Here is a 22,714-nt window from a genome sequence, read left to right as displayed (position 1 = left end):
CAAACACCTTTATTTCTGTAATTTAATTGTAGAGATGTTAAGAAAAATAACAATACAAATACCTACAAACAAAAATAAGTATAGAGTTAGAAATCCTCAAGATTAGATTTAATGTCACATGAAAGTGGTTTCACTTAAACATTGTGCACACAAAAAGGAAATTAGGTACTATATAACCCTCGAAATCTGTAAATAACAAGTCATTGCACATCATAATAACCTAACTACCACCAATCACGCAAATAAGTATTTATCTTAACATAGGTACATATGGCACCAAACATCAAGTGCCAACAATAACACTGTCTAAACTATTGATTGCCCACAAATTTTAAAACTTAAGTCTATCTTAACGTAGGTATATAAATACATAATGAATTTTTATACCAAAGCAATATGAGTGAAATGATTAAAGTCCAAACGAGAGTATTATAAGCGATAGATTAATATATTGTGCATTAGAACACATAATATCTTTGTGCATAGAAATTCAAAATGATTGCAAGGTTTAGGCGTTTTTGATATGAGCCCTCTCTGTGGAGTTGAAGTTCCTTAAAAGGGCAATGATTTGTTAGTTTTCGTCAAGCTAGCATTTATAAACGCATTACAATACGTTTTGCTGTGGTGAAACACGTTTTTTCTCTAAAAAATGACACATTTTGCTTGTTAAACTTTCTGATGATTATGGCATATGTGTCAATGCCAAAATGTATGTCCAATTACCGCAGAACATAATTGAAAAAATGTCAGTTTCTTTTACAAAAAAAGACACTGTTTGGAATGCGGCGATGTTTCGTTGTATCTGTTTGTTAATATGTCCGAATGCAGTGACATTGACCTTCATGAGACTTAACTCCTCAGTGAGGATTCAAAAATGAAAAAAGTTGTTTAAAAATCAATATCTCCGACATTTAATCATTTCGAAACGCCGTGAATAATAATTAAAAAATAATATAGATTGCTACCCTGTAATTATACGGTATGCCAAATCATTTACTTCGTCTAAAACAGTTCCGATTTAGTATAAAATTTGGTTTAAATCTGACTAGAAGTAAAAGTACTGCAATTGTCAACTTCATGGATAGTGTAATTCTGTACTTTCTTTACAAAGTGAGATATTAATAATTTCCAAAATGTGTCTCGGTCATTACATATTTGCACGAAATGAGCAAGTGATCCCTATGACCAAAGACTGTCGGTTTGTAACCCAACAAGTTTTCCGTTTTATTGCATACATCAATGTTCGATTCAGAAAGCAATAGTAAATATTCAAATGCCGTAGACGATCTCTTCTTGTAAAGATAGTGTCTACTGAATCTTAAAAGAAAATTTAGTTAATTTAATCTCATTACCAATAAAGCTGACAAGGTAAACATACATTTAGGCCAAATCTTACGATTTATAAAGTCGATTCATAGAATGACTTAATAATTAAACATGCCATCATAACGTAGTAGCTAGAATTTTACTAAAATGAGGAGCTATTCTAACATGAAGTGGATAATTTACGTTAAATTCGATATCGCAGCAAATACACCCATAAGCCATTTGTGTCGATACTTTTTGACAAAACCTTACAACACATTCGTTCAGAAATCGTTGATTTTTTGTTTAAAAAAGGAGAATGATTTATTTCAACAACTTCTACTCTATAAAATAGTGATTGTTAAATATATTCGTTTTTAGTAAAATTTTATACAAAAAATATCGACTAAGGTAATAACTTTTTGATAAAAATGTGAAAATTATATGTAGAGATTATACATTATGATTTAAATGTTTATATATGTAAATGTGTATAGTATATAATCGAATAAGAGAGCTATAAATGTATTTTAAGTTATGAACAGTCACATATTAAGTATTCAAAATTTTTTTAATTGTCCAACATTTCTACATAACAGCTAAAGTAGGAATTAGCACAAAATTGTAATATAATAAATTGGCAAACCACTGGAGAAACTTTGCGACATACAATATTGTACCTGCAACAGGAAATTCAAACGAAACTATTATACAAAGAGAACATAGATAAAATGAACCTAAATAACATCACAGCAAAATAACCTTTAAACACAAGGTAAGTAATTGAAACATAACGCCTCATTTATACATTGACTAGATCATCTTTAATTGTATAATAACTAATTTTTGATATCGACTTTCTCCAACAGTGAATAAATCTAATATATGGTTTTCACATAAACACAACTATATTGCAATATTGTGATAATAATTAAAACTATGCGCTGGCATTTGTGACATTACCTTTTATTGCATATACTATAGAACTCATAATTTAAAAAGGGTTCTAAGTACTCTACTTGCGCTTAGAGTAATAAGGCAGTAGTGTATGTTCGGTAGGTAACACCAAAAATAATATATAAATATATTCATTTAACCACTTTCCAAGTTTTGACATAACATACTTTACATACTCACAAGCCCTTATAAAAGTTTCCTTATTAAGAATGACAAATAGATAAACAATACTGTTAAGCTCTTAGTCTTCTCTAGTTTAATTTGGCTATAAATTCTAAATAACAATCTTACATTTTACTTTGTATTGGTGTACTGCTAGCGTTGCAGCAATATTTCTTAATAGTAAATGTTACGTAAAGATGTACTCTGAATTAGTTGTTGCTAATGTAAAAATAAAAACAAAAATTCGATAACATTTCACACAATATAAATATGTCATTTATCAAAATCAACTTGGCGAGATTTCAAGGAACAATAGTATTTTATTTCGTGAAACGGTTCCATAATAATCTCCAATTAAATCATCTAGTGAATAATAGTACATCAACAATAATAAACATCCAATACTGATAATAAAACAGGCCATAAATAGAAACATAAACAAAAAGTACAAAAATAAAAAATGCCAGATTTACACATATTCACACTTAAGGAATACAGTTCAGATGCAATATAAAAGTTACATCAATGCTACAATTCTTAATTTGAAAAGCGTTACTTATGTGCACTAAAACCAAATGCCGCTCCACCGGTGCCTCCGCTGCGATGAAAGTGTACGTTTTGCCACTTATTATCTTTCTTATGCCACACACGACTCTCCTCAGACTGATGTGTGTGAGCTTGCCCATGTCTGCAAAAGTGAATAATAGAAATAACCATTACATTCGGTAGTTTAAATGGCACTTACTTGTCCATGTATTGTGTTAATCGTACATACGCTATACAAGCGGCATCATCTCCTAGTAGATGAACATGTGGATTTAATATCGTAGTATTCACAGCTTTACAATTTTTTCCAAGCACTATAAGAAGTAAAAATCAACAACACAACAACATTTAGGTATATTGTAATAACCACGTACCATTATCAAAATAGAACTTATGAAAGTCCATCCCTTCAACTAAATTCCCCATTGCTTCTGGTTCAAACGCCGTCAAATGAGGATCACATATTTTTCTATAAGTAATAAAAAATACAACTAAGTATCTGCCGAATGGTATTATTCATTATTAATCAATGAACAAAAGAAACAATTGATTATATGATGGGTAAATGATACATAGGAAGGTTGGGGTATAAGTCATGACACCTATTATTATTTGTGGCATCATTACTTAAATGTGACGGAAAAAGTAGTTGCCATACTTTTAGTCCTCAAACCTTCATATTTTCTATGGATTTAGTGATCCAAAGCTGAGTAACATGAATAAAATGAAAATATACTCAAGTCCGAGGAATTTAGGTTTTAAATTACAAATAAAATAGCGCGTTCAACTTTCCAGGTGCAGTACAAGCTCTTATATGGACTAAATAATGCCTCTCTCACTATCATCATACCCATACGTGATTAAAAGGTGTCTGTTACACAGGGTCGACAGCATTATAAGAGGTACAGGCGCCGAACTGCAAGCTGGATAGTTTTAACCCATCTTAAATGATTTGAAGAACAATCCTAATGACCCCAGATCACCTCTAAATGCTTTCACAATTATTATGCGAGGTATTGAAGAATAACAAAGCAGACAACTTACGTGTATGCTTCAAAATCTCCTGTATTAATAGCCTCTATAAGTTGCTCAGTCATTTTAATGATCTCTTGCCTACGTGCTGCGAAAAAAAAGACATGTTAATAGCTTAATAAATAACGTAAACGAAAGAATCTATTAAAAATATACATAATACACCTTAAACTACATAAAAGCTTCAAATATTACCACTGGTTTATATTAAAGCAGGTGCACAGTATTCAGGGTGTCATGCAAAATTACATATATGAAAGTTACATTAAGATTCCGAAAGGTACATAAATAATTTAAGGAGATTATTTGAGACTGAACATAAAACACTTTCTCCTTGTTGCCAGTCTAATTAAATAAATCTATTAAAAACAATCGCCAATGTAGCTAATAGTACAGTCACTGTAGCTAATAGCAGCACATCATTTTGGATATGATCAAGATACCTAAAGCAATGATTTTCGAATAAAACAAAGTGTACCATTAATACTATAAGACTGATAACTGTTGTATTATGTAAAATATAAAATTTGAAACTACGTCAAGTATATTTCGGTAGGGGAAAATTAATTACAAATAAATGTAGCGAAAAGGTATTACTACAATCAGGTTACATTTGTATTATGACAGTCAATTCAATTGATTTCGTAGGTTCATAACAGTTTGCAAATTCATTCTCTCTCATATCGTAAACACTTGGCACCTGCCGACCAACCAAGGATACTCTACGGAGTATTTGTCAAATTATACAAATCTCTAAACCTCTCGCCAGGAAAGATTGCCGGTCACAGAACACTTGATCCCGATCTGCAATCTATGTTTTTCTAAAGATGTGAGAGACTTCCGGGATAGTATCGTGTCAATGTTGAACAAAAAGACTTTTCGTTCAACATTGGCATGTATTCCGGAAGTCGCGCGCATCTTAAGAAAAACTTACATTGTAGATTGACACAAGGTGTGCTGTGACCGGCAATCTTTCCTGGCGGGAGTTATACATGTGTTAACATAAACAATTTTATGCAATGTACACACAACACACACACACACATCACACAAATAATTAGTCACTAATTTACAGGACTCACACACACAAAAACACACATAAAGGATATGATTCATAGCATACCTGATGTTTGTGAGTTTGTGGATAGCTGTGAGAGGGGCTTTTCAGGACACACAATCCTTATTTCTATAAATAATAAATTTTAACCTATATGTTAGTAGGTTGCTTTTAAAATGTTGTTAATGTATCTTTTGCATTGTTCCAGTTAAGACTTGTACTAATTGTTGTCATTTTGTTTATTTATAAATTGCATCATTTCCGTTCTTTTCCATAAAAGTCATTTGGAGTAATAGTCTCGTATCAATGAAAAGTTGTAGGTACCTAACACAGCATACACACCTCATGCTAAATACAATAACAAAAATTTATGGTACAGCGTCTCAACATATTGAATATAATAGAATTACTATAAATACTGTGCACAAAGCTTACCCTAAGCTACCAAAAGTCTTACCGCCCACCATCACCATGTGGTCCATATGGTTAGTTTCCAAGATCAACGATTCATCATCTACTATTATAAAGATTCCTTTACAAGTTTTAACTATACGTACATTCAAAAACTTTTTAACAAGCTGATAACGAAAATATAAAAAAAATACAAAAATTTCTACACATTCAGTGCTTAAGCAAATTGATATGCACAGATTCTAGGCACTTCTTAAACAATATCCAAGGTTTTATGCGGAATATCCCATTTCAGTTAGACTGATGTAAGTATACAACATTTTAATACTAAATGGTTCACGTTTAAATCAACAATAAATTAGAAAATGTTTGTAGCGTGTAATTTGATTGTCATTTGGTTTTTTAAAGGGAGTCATTACTAACAAAGTCTTGTGCATTGTTTTAGTCCACCGATTTAATTCTAACTGTGTAATCGCTGAAATCCCTTGTACAGTGGGGTACTATAATATTGTGGACAAATTTATTCTGTGCAATATTGCTTAAAGCACTAGCAGTATGCCTTCCTCCTCGCTAGGAGGCAAGATTTAGATGACGTTAAGTATGAGGAAAGTAAATTAGTAAGCATAAAATAATGATTTAAATTAGTAAAATGTGTCAAAACGAAAAAAAAACAAACCTGTATTGTCATGCTGAAGCCTTTTGTATTCAATTGTGGAATCCACCCAAATATCGATGTCATCTTGATCGAGTAAGTTACCATTTAGACATTGGTTTTTAAGCATGCATGCCATTTAATAATGCAAGTAAACAAAAAATTAGTAGAAGAACAGTAAAAAAAACACAAGAAGTATATAAAACTAGGTGGCTTAATGAGAAGAGTGCAGAAATATCAGTAAGTAATCATTAAAATGAAAATACGATATACACATTTTATGTAATGCACATCATGGGCAGCAAGCTTGTAATAATGCATAAATTACTAAATAGTTACAAAGTGCCTATAGGTATTATAACAAACTCGCGAATACCAATGCACTCATGTGCCCATTGACGATACCTATAGTGTAGCAATAGAAAATTGGAAACCTGAATATTCACGTTTTCATCTAAATTATACACAATGTGGATGATACGTCCACTGTTACAAAAAAATACTCTTAGGTTCTTAGTTCGTAATGAAATCACGCCTACTGTCGATTTTTCCCCCTATAACACTAAATAAATTGTCAAGCGTGGTAATTAGTATTCTATTTTTTTTCGTTACGCTGCTATTTCACATACTAAAAGCCCTGATTCTGTCCTAAGTCTGTCATCTTGGAAAAATGAGGATCGTTACTGCTCCGCACCTCGTTTATTGATTATGTTTATTGAAAATGCGTACCCTTTCGTACCAAAACATAATATTTATATAAAGATAGAAACCAACCTGGCTTACACCGACCGGTTTAAACTCAGATCATGTAAAATTTTAAAAGTCGAACAGACTTAACATTTTTGCAGTATGATCTTTGCTTGCTCTGAGAATAGGATTTCCTGAATTAGTAGAAATTCTATAAATTAAATTTGGTGAGCAAATATTGATTAACTGGATTCCATTTCCGTAAACGCCTATTACACTATTAGCATTTTATTGAATCTCCTGTCATTGCACCACCTTTTGTGTACTTTAGTGCAATCACTATTCTCACAACAAAATATGAAAACTTGGGAGTATTATAGGTGAATTATTAAAGTGAAAACTTCAAGCAAATTTAATTTGTTAATTTCCACACAAATTCCCTAACCTTGAACATTGTGCACTAAAGCTTGACCGAAATCAAGTACACTGGGCTTAAGATGAGTTGTAGAAATTGAACTAGAAGGTTGATTTGATGTTGCCACTCTTGGAGATTGTGGAGGAGTGCACGGCCCTAAAGTTGCACAGTAACATAAAATATGCAGTAAGTACACGTAAGGCATTTTTTGCGTGGTATCATAAGTTTCTAGGGTGAAATTCAATGTACGATATCTTTTTGAATAGTTTTGACAGACAATAAGAATCTAATGGCGGCTTGACGACACCGCCTTTTCGTTAGTTTATAATGTCCGGAGCAGCCGGGTAACAAACATGCTTGCCCGGTTCATACAGGAATGTTTTCTTGGTTATCGGTGATGTTTGTGCTGGTCTGCTTAGTTAGACATACGTTGCGCAAAATGTTATCTGATAAATGATTGAGTTCACAGTCTATTGCAATTCTGTAGTTATGTTTCGAACTAATTACCACTTACTTTGTTGCATTGGAGTTACACAAACTTTCGGTATTACGCTGTTTGTTAAAACTGCATCTAATTACATAGTAGAGAGATTATAAATACCACGCAAAAAATACCTACAATACTAATTAGATATTGCTTACAAACTAAAAAGCAAACAGAATTTCAATCAATAATTTTCTTCAAAAGAAAGGGACAAATTACATCACATGAACTAAATTATTTTTTGTGTACGCGATAATACATACTGTCTGTGCGTTTTGATGTTCCTAAAATAGCTGCTATGGCAGCCATTATGTTATTAAAACACCCAATTTTTGGGTTGAAAACACAACTCAGAAACGAAATGTTATAAAATGTTATACTTAAAAATCATGTTGAAGTTAAGAACAAAGCGCGTTTGTCATTTTGCCAGACCTAAACGAATCTTAAAATAGATTCAAATAAACGGTGCACTGCTTAATGATGAAACCACTGAAATAATTGTATATGATTAAAAACAGAATTATTTGTAATATTCAATTACTACATCCACTTTTTATTAAGCACAAAATTAAACATAAATATGCAAAAATAGCTCAAGCGAAGCGGCTACATGTTCTTACTGTAATAGAAATAATTATATAAGGGCTACGATAGATTGAAAAGCACCGCGTGTCACAAATGTCTCAATTTGTGTTGAGCACAACAATTAGTACACCAAAATGAAATGTATATTAAGCATCGACGTATTAAGATCATTCCAAGACGTGTATTATTGTACAGTGTATTTTTAGGAACAAACAAATTTTTAATTGAATTGTTTTGGCACTGCATCATTATAACCAATTATAGCATAAACAAAAAAGTAGAATATAAAAGTGAATAGTTGCTTATTGTTAGTTCTTTCAGATTATATATGCTATAGTGGACGATGACCCATACACTGTTTACCATTTATCTGAATCAATTTTCGGGTTGAAAATGAAAGAATATGCAGAAAAGGCAATTTAAGTAAAAATCATTTTTTTGTTACTTTGGGCTATCAAGGAATACAAGTAGACATCCCATTTATAAGAACTATAAAAGGGACAGCGTTTTTCATTGTTAAAACTCACACTGCACTAGTGCAATTTTTATGTACCACATAGGTCATTTTGAAGATGGAACTTAAAAACTGTAGCATACAAATAAAACACTATTTTGGTTCTGTCATCATTTAATTTTATGACATTACGAAATTTAGAAATATAGTTCTCTATCAAAGGCAAAGTGTGTCATTCCATTGATCTGCCTCGGATAAAACCCCTACAAAAAGGGCAGAAGCTTTAACTAGGTATATCTTAAAAAGCGATGCAGTTTAATTGTAACCATCATATGAAGTGAAGTTCAAGATTAATTTAAAACCGCTACCTTAAAACTATTTTAAATTCTGTGGCGAAAACATATAACGTAACAAAAGAGGTTACTAAATAATTAAAAAATAAAGGAAACGGTCTTACTGCAAGTTATGATAAATCCCCAAAATACAATCTAATATAGAACTAACAAAACTATTCTTTAACTATATGTATAGCTTTAGCTATTATTGCTATTAATAATGCAGTGAATAATCATGGGAAATAATTTACCTTCGGCATCTTTCGCAATTACAGTAGAGCTGCGGTCCACTACCCCCTTCTTATCCTCTGAATGTAGCCCGAAACACAAACACATTATCTTTCTATTAGATGGTTATACAACAGTCTTCGAAACATCAATTAATTTCTGTACTGATGAATTATACATAAAACTAGTATGATTTGCTATGAAAAAACTTATAGAGCGTTGCTTAAGTGATAAAATGAAATGAAGCGTTGTTCTAATACCTATATAAAGTGTGATAAGTGCATGATGATTGCAAAACTCTTTATGGTATTGCAGGATACATGCAAAGCATACAGACCACAATCTTTCAAACATTGCACAGCTTTTCAATAAAGCCATCAACATTGAAAGTATTTTATTCTGACAAATAAACCAGTGGTATGTTGGATGAATGAAGTTGAATGACTTTGTGTAGATGACAACACGAAAATAAAATTTGTTTATTGTAATGACACTTTTGATACATGATACATGTACTTATCACAAACTTATGGTCTTACCTTTTACGTCATCATCCTCTAGGGTTGTTGAGCTATCTGTTGATTCCTTGACTTGTGATCCGTCACCTTTCTTCACGACGATACTTCGACCTACAAAACCAATAAGTCAGACTAATACTTTTCCTAAAGGTTTCTTTCGATATTAAAAAAGTAATTATGGAGTTTTAAGCTCTGTTACTAATGAGGAATATATTTAAACTGACTTGCCTTTAGTTATATTACTGTTAAGTAAATTAAAGAATGTGCAGGAAAATTTTAAATGCGAGAAATTTAAAAAAATATGTTATAGGAACAACAAATCATATCAGGCTCAACATTTCACTAAATGATTTATACGAATTGAAAAATTGAGACACAATATTGAACAAATAACGTTTAATATGTTAGGCAGTGTGAGTGAAGTTAATGTGCACATACAAATAAATAAATAAAATGCAAATGTGCAAACCAAATGTCAAAAAATGCGCCATGCAGTGGGCATCTAAAACTGTTTAATAAATACGTACAAACTCACTTTGTATATATTTCATCTCAGGCTATTTAATACGCAATAGCAATGTATGTACAAAGTTTAATAACACAAGCAAGGTGAGATTGTAATACCAAAATGATAACAAAAAGCAACATTAAGTATTTAATTAGTGAAGGGTAGGTAAAAATGCAGGGGTAACAGTGTTCTTACCACCACCACATTCTAGTAGCATCAAGGTGAAGATAGAAAATGAGGTAGGGTGACGTGATAAAGTCCGCCACAACCAACAAAACAAAGTTACAAACTATCTAATGCTCTATACTATTTCTAGTGTGCACAACTATGTGTAAATTTTGTTCCTAATTGTGCCAAAACAATATTGCGTTTATGGATTTACTATATAACAAGAGAGTGCATATTATGTTGTGTGCGTATGTGTGTATTATTATTGAAATGTATTGCATGTTTAACGGCGTATTGTGCACAAGTTGTAGCAAGCGTTCAATAATTTTTCGAGTCAGATCGCATCTTAATTACTTTTTTACATAATAATAAACAATTTTTCGTACTAGAAAAAGAAAACCGTAGATAACTATACTACCATAACTATTATTGAACGCCTGGTTATCTTTTATGCGTATATGTGTACATACAAATATACTCTAAGTTTCTTTTTAAAATGATCAATTCAAAAGGTGTTACTTTTTCTTAGGAAAGAAAATTGATTGACCAATGGATTTCACAGTCTATTTAGTTAACTTCTTATTTACGTTTATTTGCTGCATGGTTAATACTTTTTTTTAATTGTTCATAAGACACCCCGCTGTGAAATATTCTAATGTATAAATCATAGATTTGTTTCCTCAATAACTTTGACTATATATACACTTTACAATTTTAAATTAGGTGTCAGCTTTCAGCAGTTGCTCTGAACTTTTTAAAAAAAAAACTTTATCAACAATTCCCCTTTCCCCTCAAGCAGACACTAATTTTTGAAAGTCAAAAATGTTGAGAAAAATGAGATCCAAGTCCAAGTCATCATTCTAGAAGAATTTCTTTAAGAGTCAAGTTACAGTTTAAAAGTGATACCCCAAAGTGAGAAAGGAAAACCTAATATAACCTATAAATGTGTGTACATTCCATATTGTATGAAAATTCCAAGGTTTTTTTTTATATTAAAGAACAAATAACACCTTTTATATATTTTTGTTGGAGTCCTTATTAAATAAATGTACCTATGTCCAATCTTTCAGTCTTCCAAATAGTTTATTTACTATAATAATTAAATATGGAGGACGAAAGATTGGCTAATAATTTAACCGAACTCTTCTAACAGCAAGAACACTACAAGCAAGGTTTTTAAAGTAGAGCTGCTACCTTAGCTATTAATTGTATTTAAAATCACTTGGTATGATGCACAAATATTTTTGAAAAGGGTTTTTTTATTACAACAATATACAGGGTGAATATTTTAAAACCAAACATAGAGAATTAACATGGGAAAAAGGTTTGTTGTAGATCGTTGCTGCCTATGTTCACTTGGAGGGTTTATAATGACACCAATCAAAAGAAGATTTTTGCCATCTAATGATATACGAATTAGTTCATTTTCAAGTGTATTTCTCATTATTTTATGAAACATGTCATGTTTAGCCATGGAAATTTCCTAAAGAATCGGAATAGGTTTTAATATTGCGATTTCGACTTGAATAACGTTTAAATCGGCTTTTTGTCTTATCAGTCATGGCTAAACATGATTTTGGTAATTGGATTTATTGCCGAATTTTTGATAAAATAGTGAGAGTGCCGGCCCGTGTGGCGCAGTTCAGTTAAAGCTGAACTGTGGTGCTAAGGGTCCCTGGTTCGAATCCGGGTTCGGGCATGGATATTTGTAAATGTATAGTGGGTTGGGTTGGTAGAGTAGCCTTGGCTGAAACCCTGCCCACTCAAAAATAAAGGCAAAATAAAATAAAAACTGAAAACTAATTCCTATATCATTAGATGGCAAAAAAATCTTTTTTCAATTGGTATAAATTATAAATCCTCCAAATTAACATGGGGAGTAACAATGTTAATTGCTTATGTTCGGTTTTGGAATATTGACCAGGTATGTAAAATGAATAAGAAATGTACACTACATCACTAAAGAAAGACAATAATTTACTACACCAGAATTAAAATAGGTATGTTACCAGTGAACAGTAGGTACACCTACTACAATTTGAATCGCCTCAACCACGTATACTTGGGTATGGCTCATTTTTAAAATCGAGTGGTTTAATACTTAGGCGGTTATAATGCGCACCGGTAGGTGTCTACACTGTAATCTGTCAAATTGTGAACGTAGACGCGATACCCTCATGGGAAAGGTCAAATAACAGACGAAAAACTAATGCTAATCTAAGATGTACGTCTTAGAACAGCACTCAAAAAATCCAATAGAGAAATGTAAAAATTAAAAGTCTCGTGTAAATCAAGACACCTTATAAAAAGCATGGTGCCTATTTTCCCACGTTTTTACAGTTCAAACGAATTTATAGGCAGGTAGAAGAATCTACTTTACAAACCTTGATGTCATGGACATTTCAATTATAGCATACCGTTTTAGGTAGTAACTCAGAATGTTACAATTAAATGTTGGTCACGTGTATGCATGCACCACTTAAAAGATTCTAGTAAGTATATATATTTGGTTTACAAACAGAACTCAATTTCATTTATGCAGTGTTGGTGTTACATTATTATAAGTAAAATGCATTTCTTGCAATCAAAATTGATAATCAAGATGCATTTATATGTAATTTTATACACTTAGAGCAGAGATACCCACTGTCTAAGTAATTTATTTGCCAAATTCAGCAAATAGATTTATTTAGCATAGGTATATCTAACCTCTCAGTGAAATTTATTTATTTACTTGAATAGTATATTAAAGAACACAAATATTATAGAGAACTGTGTCTCGAAGATCTTTTCAAATATAAATTTATATATATTTTGTTTGCTTAAACAGAACAAAAGAAACGTTTCCAAATTAAAAGGCATCCATGTCAAAATTCGTCTATGAAAGAAATAATTCTGTTTTCAGATAATGATGATTTTGTTTAAAAAAAAACAACAAACAATTTTGGCCTAAATATTGGTAACTTTTCTTTTTAATTCTGTACTCTATTAAAAAATTTTTCAATCACTTTAAATTGTAGTATTAATGGCGTACAAACTACTGAAATGTGATATTTAATAGCATTTTAGCTACCAATATTGATCCTCTAAGCACACATACGTTACTTTAACTATACATTTTTTAGCAAAGCTAAATACTTACTTGAAAAGTTTCTAGTTGCCAACATTGTTGTGAGAATTGCCCCCTAAAAAATATTAATGTACCTAAATATTATCGAATTGGTTTGCCTTTGCATGTATTATGTAACGTTTGAAACACAAATAGGCAGCACAGTCAGCAAAGAATTAATGCAGGTGACAGTTTAACAACACTTGTGAGTACTTCAATATTCTTATATAACTATAAATTTGACAATGTAATTATTTCAAGTTCCCTGTGTTGATATTATTTAATAATAGTAACCTGCAAATAAAGTTGCCACGCCACAAACTTAAATTATGCTAGTAAAGATGTGCATTTCTTGTCAACTAAGGAACCTTTGGAGTATTATTGGTCCTACAAAAGTTGCTTCAAAATCATTTCCGTAATTGTGCAAGTAGTGAAATGCCCAATTGTGAGAAAGATAATCTAAATTCCCCTTTTTGTAAGATAGTCACTCCAAATGAGCCTTGAACCCACGCCATACACGAACTACTCTACTGATATTTCATAATTTCATAGCTTTACACTGGTATATCGATGTGATTTTATAAGACTGAAAATTACCTTGAGCTTCCGCCTGGCATTGAATTTTTTCAAGCAATCAACAGTTTCTTGCCTGTGTACAACAGATGCAACACGCTCTCGTTGCTAAAATGAAATACATTAACAGAATATACCTAATTATTTAAGAAACATCATACACAAATCCATGGATGTTTAAGAGCTTCGGCTGCAGTAATTCGCTTACTTGGATTTACAGTTAACATTTGGTTAATTAAATTTTTAGCTTCTGGTGTTACTGTGTCCCATTCAGGACTTGGATACTACAACGTATTACGATACAGTGAAGCACTGTGGCAAAACATTGATTATCATTACATCATATGCACCTGCTTTAATTTGTGCATAAAGTCTATGCTGATCTTCATCCCAAAATGGGGGATAGCCAACTAAAAGAATGTACAAAATAACTCCACATGCCCATATGTCTACTGGTTTCCCATATGGTTCCTTTTTTAAAACTTCTGGCGATAAATAACCTGGAGTACCTGCAAAACCAAACCATGCTTGTTGTTCTCCTTGTACTTCAATGGCCAATCCGAAATCTGCTAATTTAACAGCTGCACCTTTGGCTTTGCTGGCTAATAACAAATTTTCGGGCTGAAAGACAAAGTCATTAAAAGATTAGGATTTTAAATTAAATTTTACCTTTAAATCTCTATGTACAACACCATTTTGGTGACAGTGATTTACAGATTCTAATATCTGTTGGATACAATGTGATGCATCGGCTTCTGAATAAAACTCTCTTGCTACAATATCTTCAAATAATTCCCCTCCAGTTACCCTATACATAAATTCAAGTAAATCCTGGCAAATCAATACAAGACTAATATGTACTTACAAATCAAATACTAAATAATGAAAATTTTCTTCCTGTATACTGTCATGTAATCTCACTGTAAAAAAAAAACAATGGAAATTAGTGTATGTGTATACATTTCATTTGCAAGCCTAAATGTAGCAATACTATTGATATTTTTGTGGTTTAAACTATTTAATCAAAACAGATTTTTTTGGCAGATTATTAAAATACTTTTTCGATCATTCGCACTGTAAATTAATCATTCAAAGATACTGGTCAAATATACGTACGTAATAAAATATAACACAAACATAATTATTAGTTACTGTCGTTGCTGAAAAACGCAGGAAAAAGGAAACGCTATGATTTGACCTTTAATTGCTAGTACAAACCATGACATACAATAAAGAAAAATGTACAGCCTGTCGCTACAAATGCAAAACAAATTGTCCATCTACTACATTTCCACTTGCAGATTGGAATACCCAGAAAAGAATATGATTATTAAATTTTATTTGAAAGTAATATAGGCAATAAAGCATGTAAAGAAAATAAGCCGACCAGATCAACATAGGAGTTATAAAACAGTTACGTTGGCCTACAACGCTATCACATTATGAAGAGGGTTAGTCGATTGTTGAATGACATATTTTTATATTCTTAGACTTACAATGCAAACGATTGAAACGAACTTAAGAGTATAAGCATGTAAAATATAAAGCATACGAATGATTGTAATATTTTTGGTTGTTGTAGAGAAAAAACAAAGTAGCTAATGCGAAACTGGAGACCAAACAATAACCAAAGTAATCTGACTAGCAAGCATATTTGTTACACTTGAGATAGAGATACTGTCTGTCCCAGTAAAATTGTATTTTTGTTCCCAAATTTGATACGTACTATTTGCAGCAGTATAAATATAGCATATGACAATATATAATTTATATCATACGGATTATAAAATAAATGAAATTTATTGAATTTGATAATGGTTACATCTCAGTGTGCAAGTCTTTGTATTAGTGTCACTAAAATTACTAGTTTCTTAATCATAACTGTAGAGGCTATTTCACTTTTATAAAGCATAGCCAATCAAATAAAAGAATTAATAATGCAATTAAGATTTACTCTGCATTTGCCTACAGGATTAGATTTTGTTTTTTCTGTTGGCCATTTCTTAATAAATAATGGGTATGAATGAAAGTGAAATGAGCTATCGAAGTTGCTGTATACGTGTCATAACTAGATCATTAACTGTTTCGATGATTTTAAAAATACAATTTCTAAAATCCCCGTTCAATAATGCACAATGGTGTGAACATTACGTACGTTATGATTTATAAAATATTTCTCATTTACTGAGATGTACACTCTGTACGGAAAGAGGTTCAGTACAAAATTTTAAGAAAGATACGAAAAATATAAATAGTAAAAATTTTCCTATTGGGGGTACAATAATGCATTTATAAGCACAGGTATTTATTAATCATCTCAATTAACTACTTATTATGTGACTGGTATCGAAAAGATTTATGAAACAATTTCTTTAACATTTTGTTACATTTAATACCGTGTTAAATCAGAAGATTCAGTATAATTAGTCGTTTGACTGACAATACTACGATGATTTATGAAACTTCAAATCGCCCATAAAGGTAGGTAGGTACTAATGAATGGGTGAATTAACAGAGACTTTAATCAGACCTTGACACGACCAGCCTCTCAAAAGACAGTATTTCCTTAGACACCCAAAAGCGCAACTATGTATGTGCAAAAATGTATTCAGAATCAGTTGTATAGGCCTACCTAACCTATGTTTCAAATCATTAACATTTGAGTGTGACGTAAATTAAACGTTGATTTATATTCCATACCTAGGCATATATAAATTCAAAACCTTCAAAATGCTTGTACACATATGGTCCTTTGTTATACAAGAAACCCTATAAGCACCAAAGAAAATTATAGGTTAAACCAACTTTATACAACTGACACTAACTCATCTACGTGCTGTAAGCATAATCCAACTAAAGTATAAATGACAATGAGATTAATAAAACGATCTTAAAAAATAATGTTTAAACATGTGATTACCTAAATGTTTGAGAACATCGGGATGCGTAACTATACATAAAAATAATGCATTAATGTCTACCTACATCAGCCTTTTATATAAAAAAAAAAAAAACAAAAGCGTCTGCAAATGTAGGTACTTTGGTGTAACAAATAGTTAATTATTAGCTGAAGGTGTATTGTTCTAAAACTATGTGACAAAAATATACAAAAATAATTCAATATTTAACTCACCTATATTTGGATGTTGCAATTTTCTACAAATTCGTGCCTCTCTTTCTAACTTTTGAAAATCTAAAAAAGAATTTAAAACGAATTAGACTGTGAAATTTAAAAGTTTCGTAAAAAATTTTACTTCGACAAATCTACGTGCATTAAGTGTACCTTCCCATATACCTATATGTCGTCGTTTAGGTATGCATAAACAAGTTATTGATTTGGGATCCACTACTAATTGCTTAAATGTACACAAAATGGATAAAATTAAAAAAAAATGTTTACCTCTTGCGGACAACTTTTTTGTATTTATTATTTTCGCAGCAAACTCCAATCCTGTTGATTTTTGAACACATCGTCTGACTACAGAAAATGCACCTCTGTAACAAAATAAATAGACAATAATTTCAAATAGATAAAAAAACATTAAAAAAAGCTGTTCCTCCAATTCAGGGGCTTACGCATAATTTAGAGGCGTATAGTACTCATTACCTACACCCATGCGTAATGAAAAAAATTAGAATAGTAGATTATCTACGTTTGGAAGTCAATACAAATGACAAAACGGTCAACAGATGTCGTTTTGGGAAAAGAGCATTCATGCTAACGCCGCGTTTACAATACAATAAGTAGATAAGCAGTTGGAACTTTGCTGTGCTCGCCAAATTTAGTGGTTAGTAAAGGGTGGGTAACTCTTAAACTCGATGTACACAGATAATAATTGATGCTTGTCGCAAAATATCACCAAATGTCTGTTAAATTAAGTGTATTGAGTAATTGGTATGTGCCAGTTGTGCATTGAACAAAATAGCCAATTTGAGCACTTTCTGTAGAATTAACACCCCTCGTTTTACCCATAACTAAGAAACAAAAGGCTGGTAATTTCTTTCGATCTAGGTAACCATTCAGTGGCTTAACAGCCACTACCCTCAATACACCTGCCCTGTCTTTTTGGTTGACAAAATTCTTGTCTGTAATATAAGGTTTCTTAATGGTAGGTCTTTGCAAGTGACATATCTAGATATTTTTATATTGTTTTAAACTCAATTGCAGGGTCTTCTAGACTTGTTTTTTTCCACTATACGTTTTATGTAGTGTAGATACTTACAAAATATATAAGTATGTATCTCTTAGACCATATAGTACATGGACTGCTATTAGCCCTAGGTATGCTTTCAATACAAAATGGGTGGTCATGGATAGAGGGCACTGTAGTCGTGGGTATGTGAATCTCAGGGTAAACTAAAGTCGTGTAAACACCACCCGGATCGCGTAAAGAGTAGCTTTTATAGTATTCGCGTAGTACGGGAAGCTTTAATTACTCTTGATTATCTTCTCTACATCCACAAATAAGAACAGGTTTGCTTTTTTTGCATATCTAGGCCATTAATTAATTGACGTTTGTTAATTTATAGGTTGACAGTCTCAAATCGTATCTAATCGGACAACTTCGGACAGAGTCGTTTACCCTGAAACTCACATACCCAGGCGATGTCCTTGACCATATTTTCGTTACAATTAGCAGTCCGCATGTACTATATGGTCTAAGATGTATCTGTAGGTATCTAGATACCCAAATAAAAGTAATCTGTTACAACACTGTAGATGGCATTATTGCAACAGTCAATACTGTCAGTATAAATTACGTAGGTATCAACCATCAGCTGCTGACTGTCTCTGGATCAGCACGTTGTCTCAATTCTACATACCAATTTAACATAAGTACTGCTTTTATTTTGGTTACTTAACACTTGACATAAAACATGAACAGATACATTTTACTGTCGCCCAAAAAAAAATGATTAAAAATTGGACGAAAAATTGAACATTACAAACGAACTTTATAAACAAATTACTTGCAAATTTAAGACTTTTAAAATAATTTTTACTACCTCACCGTTCCTGGTTTATGGCAACATTTAACACGGATATTGCAGCTTATTTACTATATTAACCTACACATTATTGAATTTGCCAGTAAGACAATTACAGTAGGTACAATTTACTACCTCAGGTGACATTCTGGATTGAAACGTAATTTTCGGGATCCCTAATAAAGTTTGACTTTGGCGCTTTCCCTCTGCAGCGAGTTGCGTTGCGCCACTGCAATCTGCATGTGCAAGGTGCAAGTGCATTTTTAAGCGATCGGTTAGTCCGTTGATGGTCTGTGGGTTAGTCCGACTGTGGGTAATGCATATGCGCGGTTTTAGACAAACTTACTTCTGTTCAAACTAAAACGCCACTTTCATTAATTAATTAAATCAATATATTATCTAGAAATGGAAAAAGTAATTGTCCTTTTGCTACTCGCTTTAAAAAAGGAGGAATGAGGTTCACATATTCTAATAAATGACATAATGGGCACCACTCCGCCAGACGCGCAGCTATAAAAATAAACACGCAAAATAAGTATAAATAAAATGAAAATGTTAAAAAGTTGGAGGATATGTTATTTTAATCAGTCAGTTAATGCACTTAATGGATGGATACTGCAAAATTAAAGAAATTTGTGTAAATACACCCTCTGCATACTACATGCTTAGGAACATAATACGCTTTGGGGAAAATATGAAATTTTAAAGATACAACCACCTGTCATCGGGTTCAGGGCACAGCCATATATTGATTTTCTAGGGCAATGCAGATATTCAAAAATGTTACCAAAATTGTAACCAGAGAGGAGACTACAAAAAGGGCATCAGAACAGAAAATCTCTTTAATAAACGCCTACAGTAAAGACACTTGCACAACACTAAACAAAATTCGGTTTATTTTCGTATACTTAATCCATTTTAAGAATACCCATTTAAATAGAATTTCCTGAAAAGCAAACAGGCTAAGAAATACACCGGCGCATTTTTTATAGCAGGTCGCGACCGATTACATTAAAATAATACTTACTTGCCCAACTCCTCTTTTAATTCATAATTGTCACTAAAACGAGTACACGCTAAAGGTGCCGCCATATCAACTACTGCAGTGCCAGCGCCAGGCCAGATAAACCTGTATATCTCTCACTCTCTCAAGTGACGTTCTTCTTACATGCGCAAAATTTAATCGATCGTAATTTCCATTAATCGCACTACTTGTTTCATTATTAAGCAAAATAAAGCAAATAGATCGCGATTTAAAATCGTAACAAGTCAATAGCTCTTTGTGCGATATATCGAAGGGAGTTTCTCCAAAATTGGGGAAATTTTCTCGAATCGGCACTAATCGACAATGTTCGTGGAATTTATTCTGTACGAGGAAAGACACAAGATACTTTTCGCAGTTTATCAAAATCAATAAATGTAAACCGTTAGATGGCGTTTAGCACTATCTTTTTGGCGCTTTCAAACAAACGCGCTTAAAAAATTGTCGCTCTCTTACGAGCAAATAAATAAATACGCGCCGCCTCTCACCTATCCCAATTTTGCTAAATCAAAAACTTTGGCGGACATACGTCAAACTATTCCTGAACGTTCATCGGAAGAGGAATAGAGGATGAAGGATTTAGGAATGCATACAAACCAACATTTACTTTTTTAATTTATATAGTTTAAAGAACAAACTAATATAATAATAATAAGCAGCCGTTTTATCGTATGAGTCGAGCGGCGAGTTTTCCAAAGGACAAGTGCGATAAAACAGCGTATGAAACGAGTCATTTATAGAAAAATTGATTTCGCGTGATTTCTATTGTAAAAATTTATTGTGGCCACCACAGATTCTACCCGCACATCTGCGCATGCCCAAAAGCTTTTCAGCTCTTTCTTTTATATCTAAGAACATCATGTGTACCAAATGTGGGTCCAATCTGTTCAACCGTTTATCTAGAAAGACCGACAACTGACATAATCGAGTTGTTGCTTGATTCAGACTCATGGCGCTTCAAAACGTGTACTTGCATTTATGTCACCCTGGTGACTCTGGCCATTCACTGGTCCAGTACAGATTTACTGCATTTTGCCAGCGTCTTATCGGATGCTACCGTTACGTGCACAATAGTGTACAGAGCCAGTATACTAGGTATGTCCTTAAACTAACCAATCATTTCCAATAAAATGCATAAACAGAATAGAACTTTATTGCATTACTAAAATTTTTACATAAAAAACTGCTATTGAACGATAACATAGGTACTATATTCTCTATATTATGATTATTATAGTAACGCAAGTAAAGAAATTTTCACATGGCTGAGCCAAAAAAATCGAAAATTTTAGATCTAGAACAAATTAATCAATGTATTCATGAAGCAGACAACAAGCACTATTTAGATACAAAAGTATAAGTACAATTTTTTTTTAGTGGGTATATATAGGTACTAGCTACAGTTAACAAACAAGAAAATTACTGGGATTACAGGGCTTGCCAGTACGGCTTTGAAGAAATACTGCCCTAAAGTAGCCACCACTTTGGCAATAAAGTTTTGTGATTTGTTTAATGTAGATGTTCTCGTTGTAGATTATTTAATAATGGGGCGTGCAGACCCTCAATAATATGGCACTGTGTGATATATCCAATACAAATAGATATTGTTGTATCGATACCTGAAAAAAAGCCAATTGTAATGAGACAGTTCGGTCATCTCCGAGAAGTTGTGGATTGACATTATAAAGAAATATACGGGTATATGACACTAATAAGCCCTATAGCAACTTATATCCACTCAATAAGTACATACCATCGACGTTTCTCTGTAAAGTATTACACGAGTTGCTGCATTTACCACTCAAATCGGAATTAATACAATGGAGATGGCATAAAAATTACACTTCTACAATTCGGCGCAATACGTAGGACACTGTTTTCGTCATTCCAGTGCATCATATTTATCCAACAGCAGTCACCATCAAACGACATGGTGGGTAGATGTCCTCCGGTGTTGTTGAAGGATAGGTACATGTCGGTTCAACAAAAAGTCGTAGTTGCAGGAACTTTTGCCCAAGCAAGTACATGATTCTCATCATTACATCAACACTTGTAGAAAGCGCAGTTGCCAGTGCTCTATTTAAAGAAAATGTAAAAATGAACGAACATAACATCGTAATCCCAAATTTACCTGGTATACATGATGAAGCTGTTACTCACAAAGTTTACAATAATTGTATGTTTAATTATTCAAATAAGGACGAAATTTAAATTTGCTATATCTGTTCACTTTAGTAGTAGTGCAACGCTTGCTTGGAAAAGTTTGGTTATGTACATATTGGGAATCTCAGGGGAATAGAAATAAATTTAAATTTCCCTTACAAATTTCCAAAGCAATTATGCGGAGAATCGAACCGTGCGCGAATGTTACACTTATACACATTACACATAGGTATATTACAGCACCTCAGCTTAGCACACTGAAGTTACAAGGTTACAACATGAGTTAGTAAAAGATTCCTGCAATACCAGCTGTTCTGTCAAAATCCAATATTTG

General features: G+C 32.4%; 1 protein-coding gene and 1 long non-coding RNA gene across 17 annotated transcripts; both read right to left on the bottom strand.

Annotated features, from left to right (window-relative positions):
- Positions 1-90: 90 nt before the first annotated feature.
- Positions 91-20,344, bottom strand: LOC116182037 (calcium/calmodulin-dependent protein kinase type II alpha chain). Of its 16 annotated transcripts, none has more exons than XM_031502516.1 (18): positions 20,203-20,344; positions 17,587-17,681; positions 17,320-17,379; positions 15,052-15,106; positions 14,856-14,994; positions 14,526-14,807; positions 14,348-14,470; positions 14,211-14,294; positions 13,647-13,689; positions 10,532-10,543; positions 9,850-9,939; positions 9,334-9,390; positions 7,255-7,380; positions 6,147-6,209; positions 4,015-4,090; positions 3,345-3,439; positions 3,170-3,284; positions 91-3,112 (listed from the first exon to the last, which is right to left on the bottom strand). In XM_031502516.1, exons 1-18 carry the CDS (start codon positions 20,265-20,267, stop codon positions 2,977-2,979), a joined length of 1,716 nt encoding a protein of 571 aa, XP_031358376.1. In that variant the 5' UTR covers positions 20,268-20,344; the 3' UTR covers positions 91-2,976. The 16 variants fall into 16 exon arrangements, with proteins under 16 accessions (XP_031358376.1, XP_031358377.1, XP_031358380.1 ...); XM_031502517.1 differs by lacking the exon at positions 6,147-6,209 and adding an exon at positions 5,126-5,188; XM_031502520.1 differs by lacking the exon at positions 6,147-6,209.
- Positions 20,345-21,390: 1,046 nt separating this feature from the next.
- Positions 21,391-22,659, bottom strand: LOC116182035. The gene is made up of 3 exons (XR_004147400.1): positions 22,349-22,659; positions 21,971-22,293; positions 21,391-21,836 (listed from the first exon to the last, which is right to left on the bottom strand). It is a non-coding gene; the product is annotated as an uncharacterized LOC116182035 (long non-coding RNA).
- Between the last annotated feature and the right edge of the window lie 55 nt (positions 22,660-22,714).

The sequence above is a fragment of the Photinus pyralis genome, unplaced genomic scaffold (genome assembly GCF_008802855.1).
Source record: "Photinus pyralis isolate 1611_PpyrPB1 unplaced genomic scaffold, Ppyr1.3 Ppyr1.4_unclustered_Scaffold3303, whole genome shotgun sequence".
NCBI classification, from domain to species: domain Eukaryota; kingdom Metazoa; phylum Arthropoda; class Insecta; order Coleoptera; family Lampyridae; genus Photinus; species Photinus pyralis.
Note: the sequence above shows the minus strand (reverse complement) of the source record. Positions and strands in the feature narration are given on the sequence as shown.

What these genes read in the sequence shown, in the direction of transcription:
- LOC116182037 (XM_031502516.1), bottom strand. Translation starts at nt 20,267, where the DNA reads ATGGCGGCACCTTTAGCGTGTACTCGTTTTAGTGACAATTATGAATTA. An exon ending in CATTATTTAGTATTTGATTT is followed by an intron (nt 14,995 to 15,051) that starts GTAAGTACATAT and finishes ATTTATGTATAG; the next exon opens with GGTAACTGGAGGGGAATTAT. An exon ending in TTAAAGCAGGTGCATATGAT is followed by an intron (nt 14,471 to 14,525) that starts GTAATGATAATC and finishes AATACGTTGTAG; the next exon opens with TATCCAAGTCCTGAATGGGA.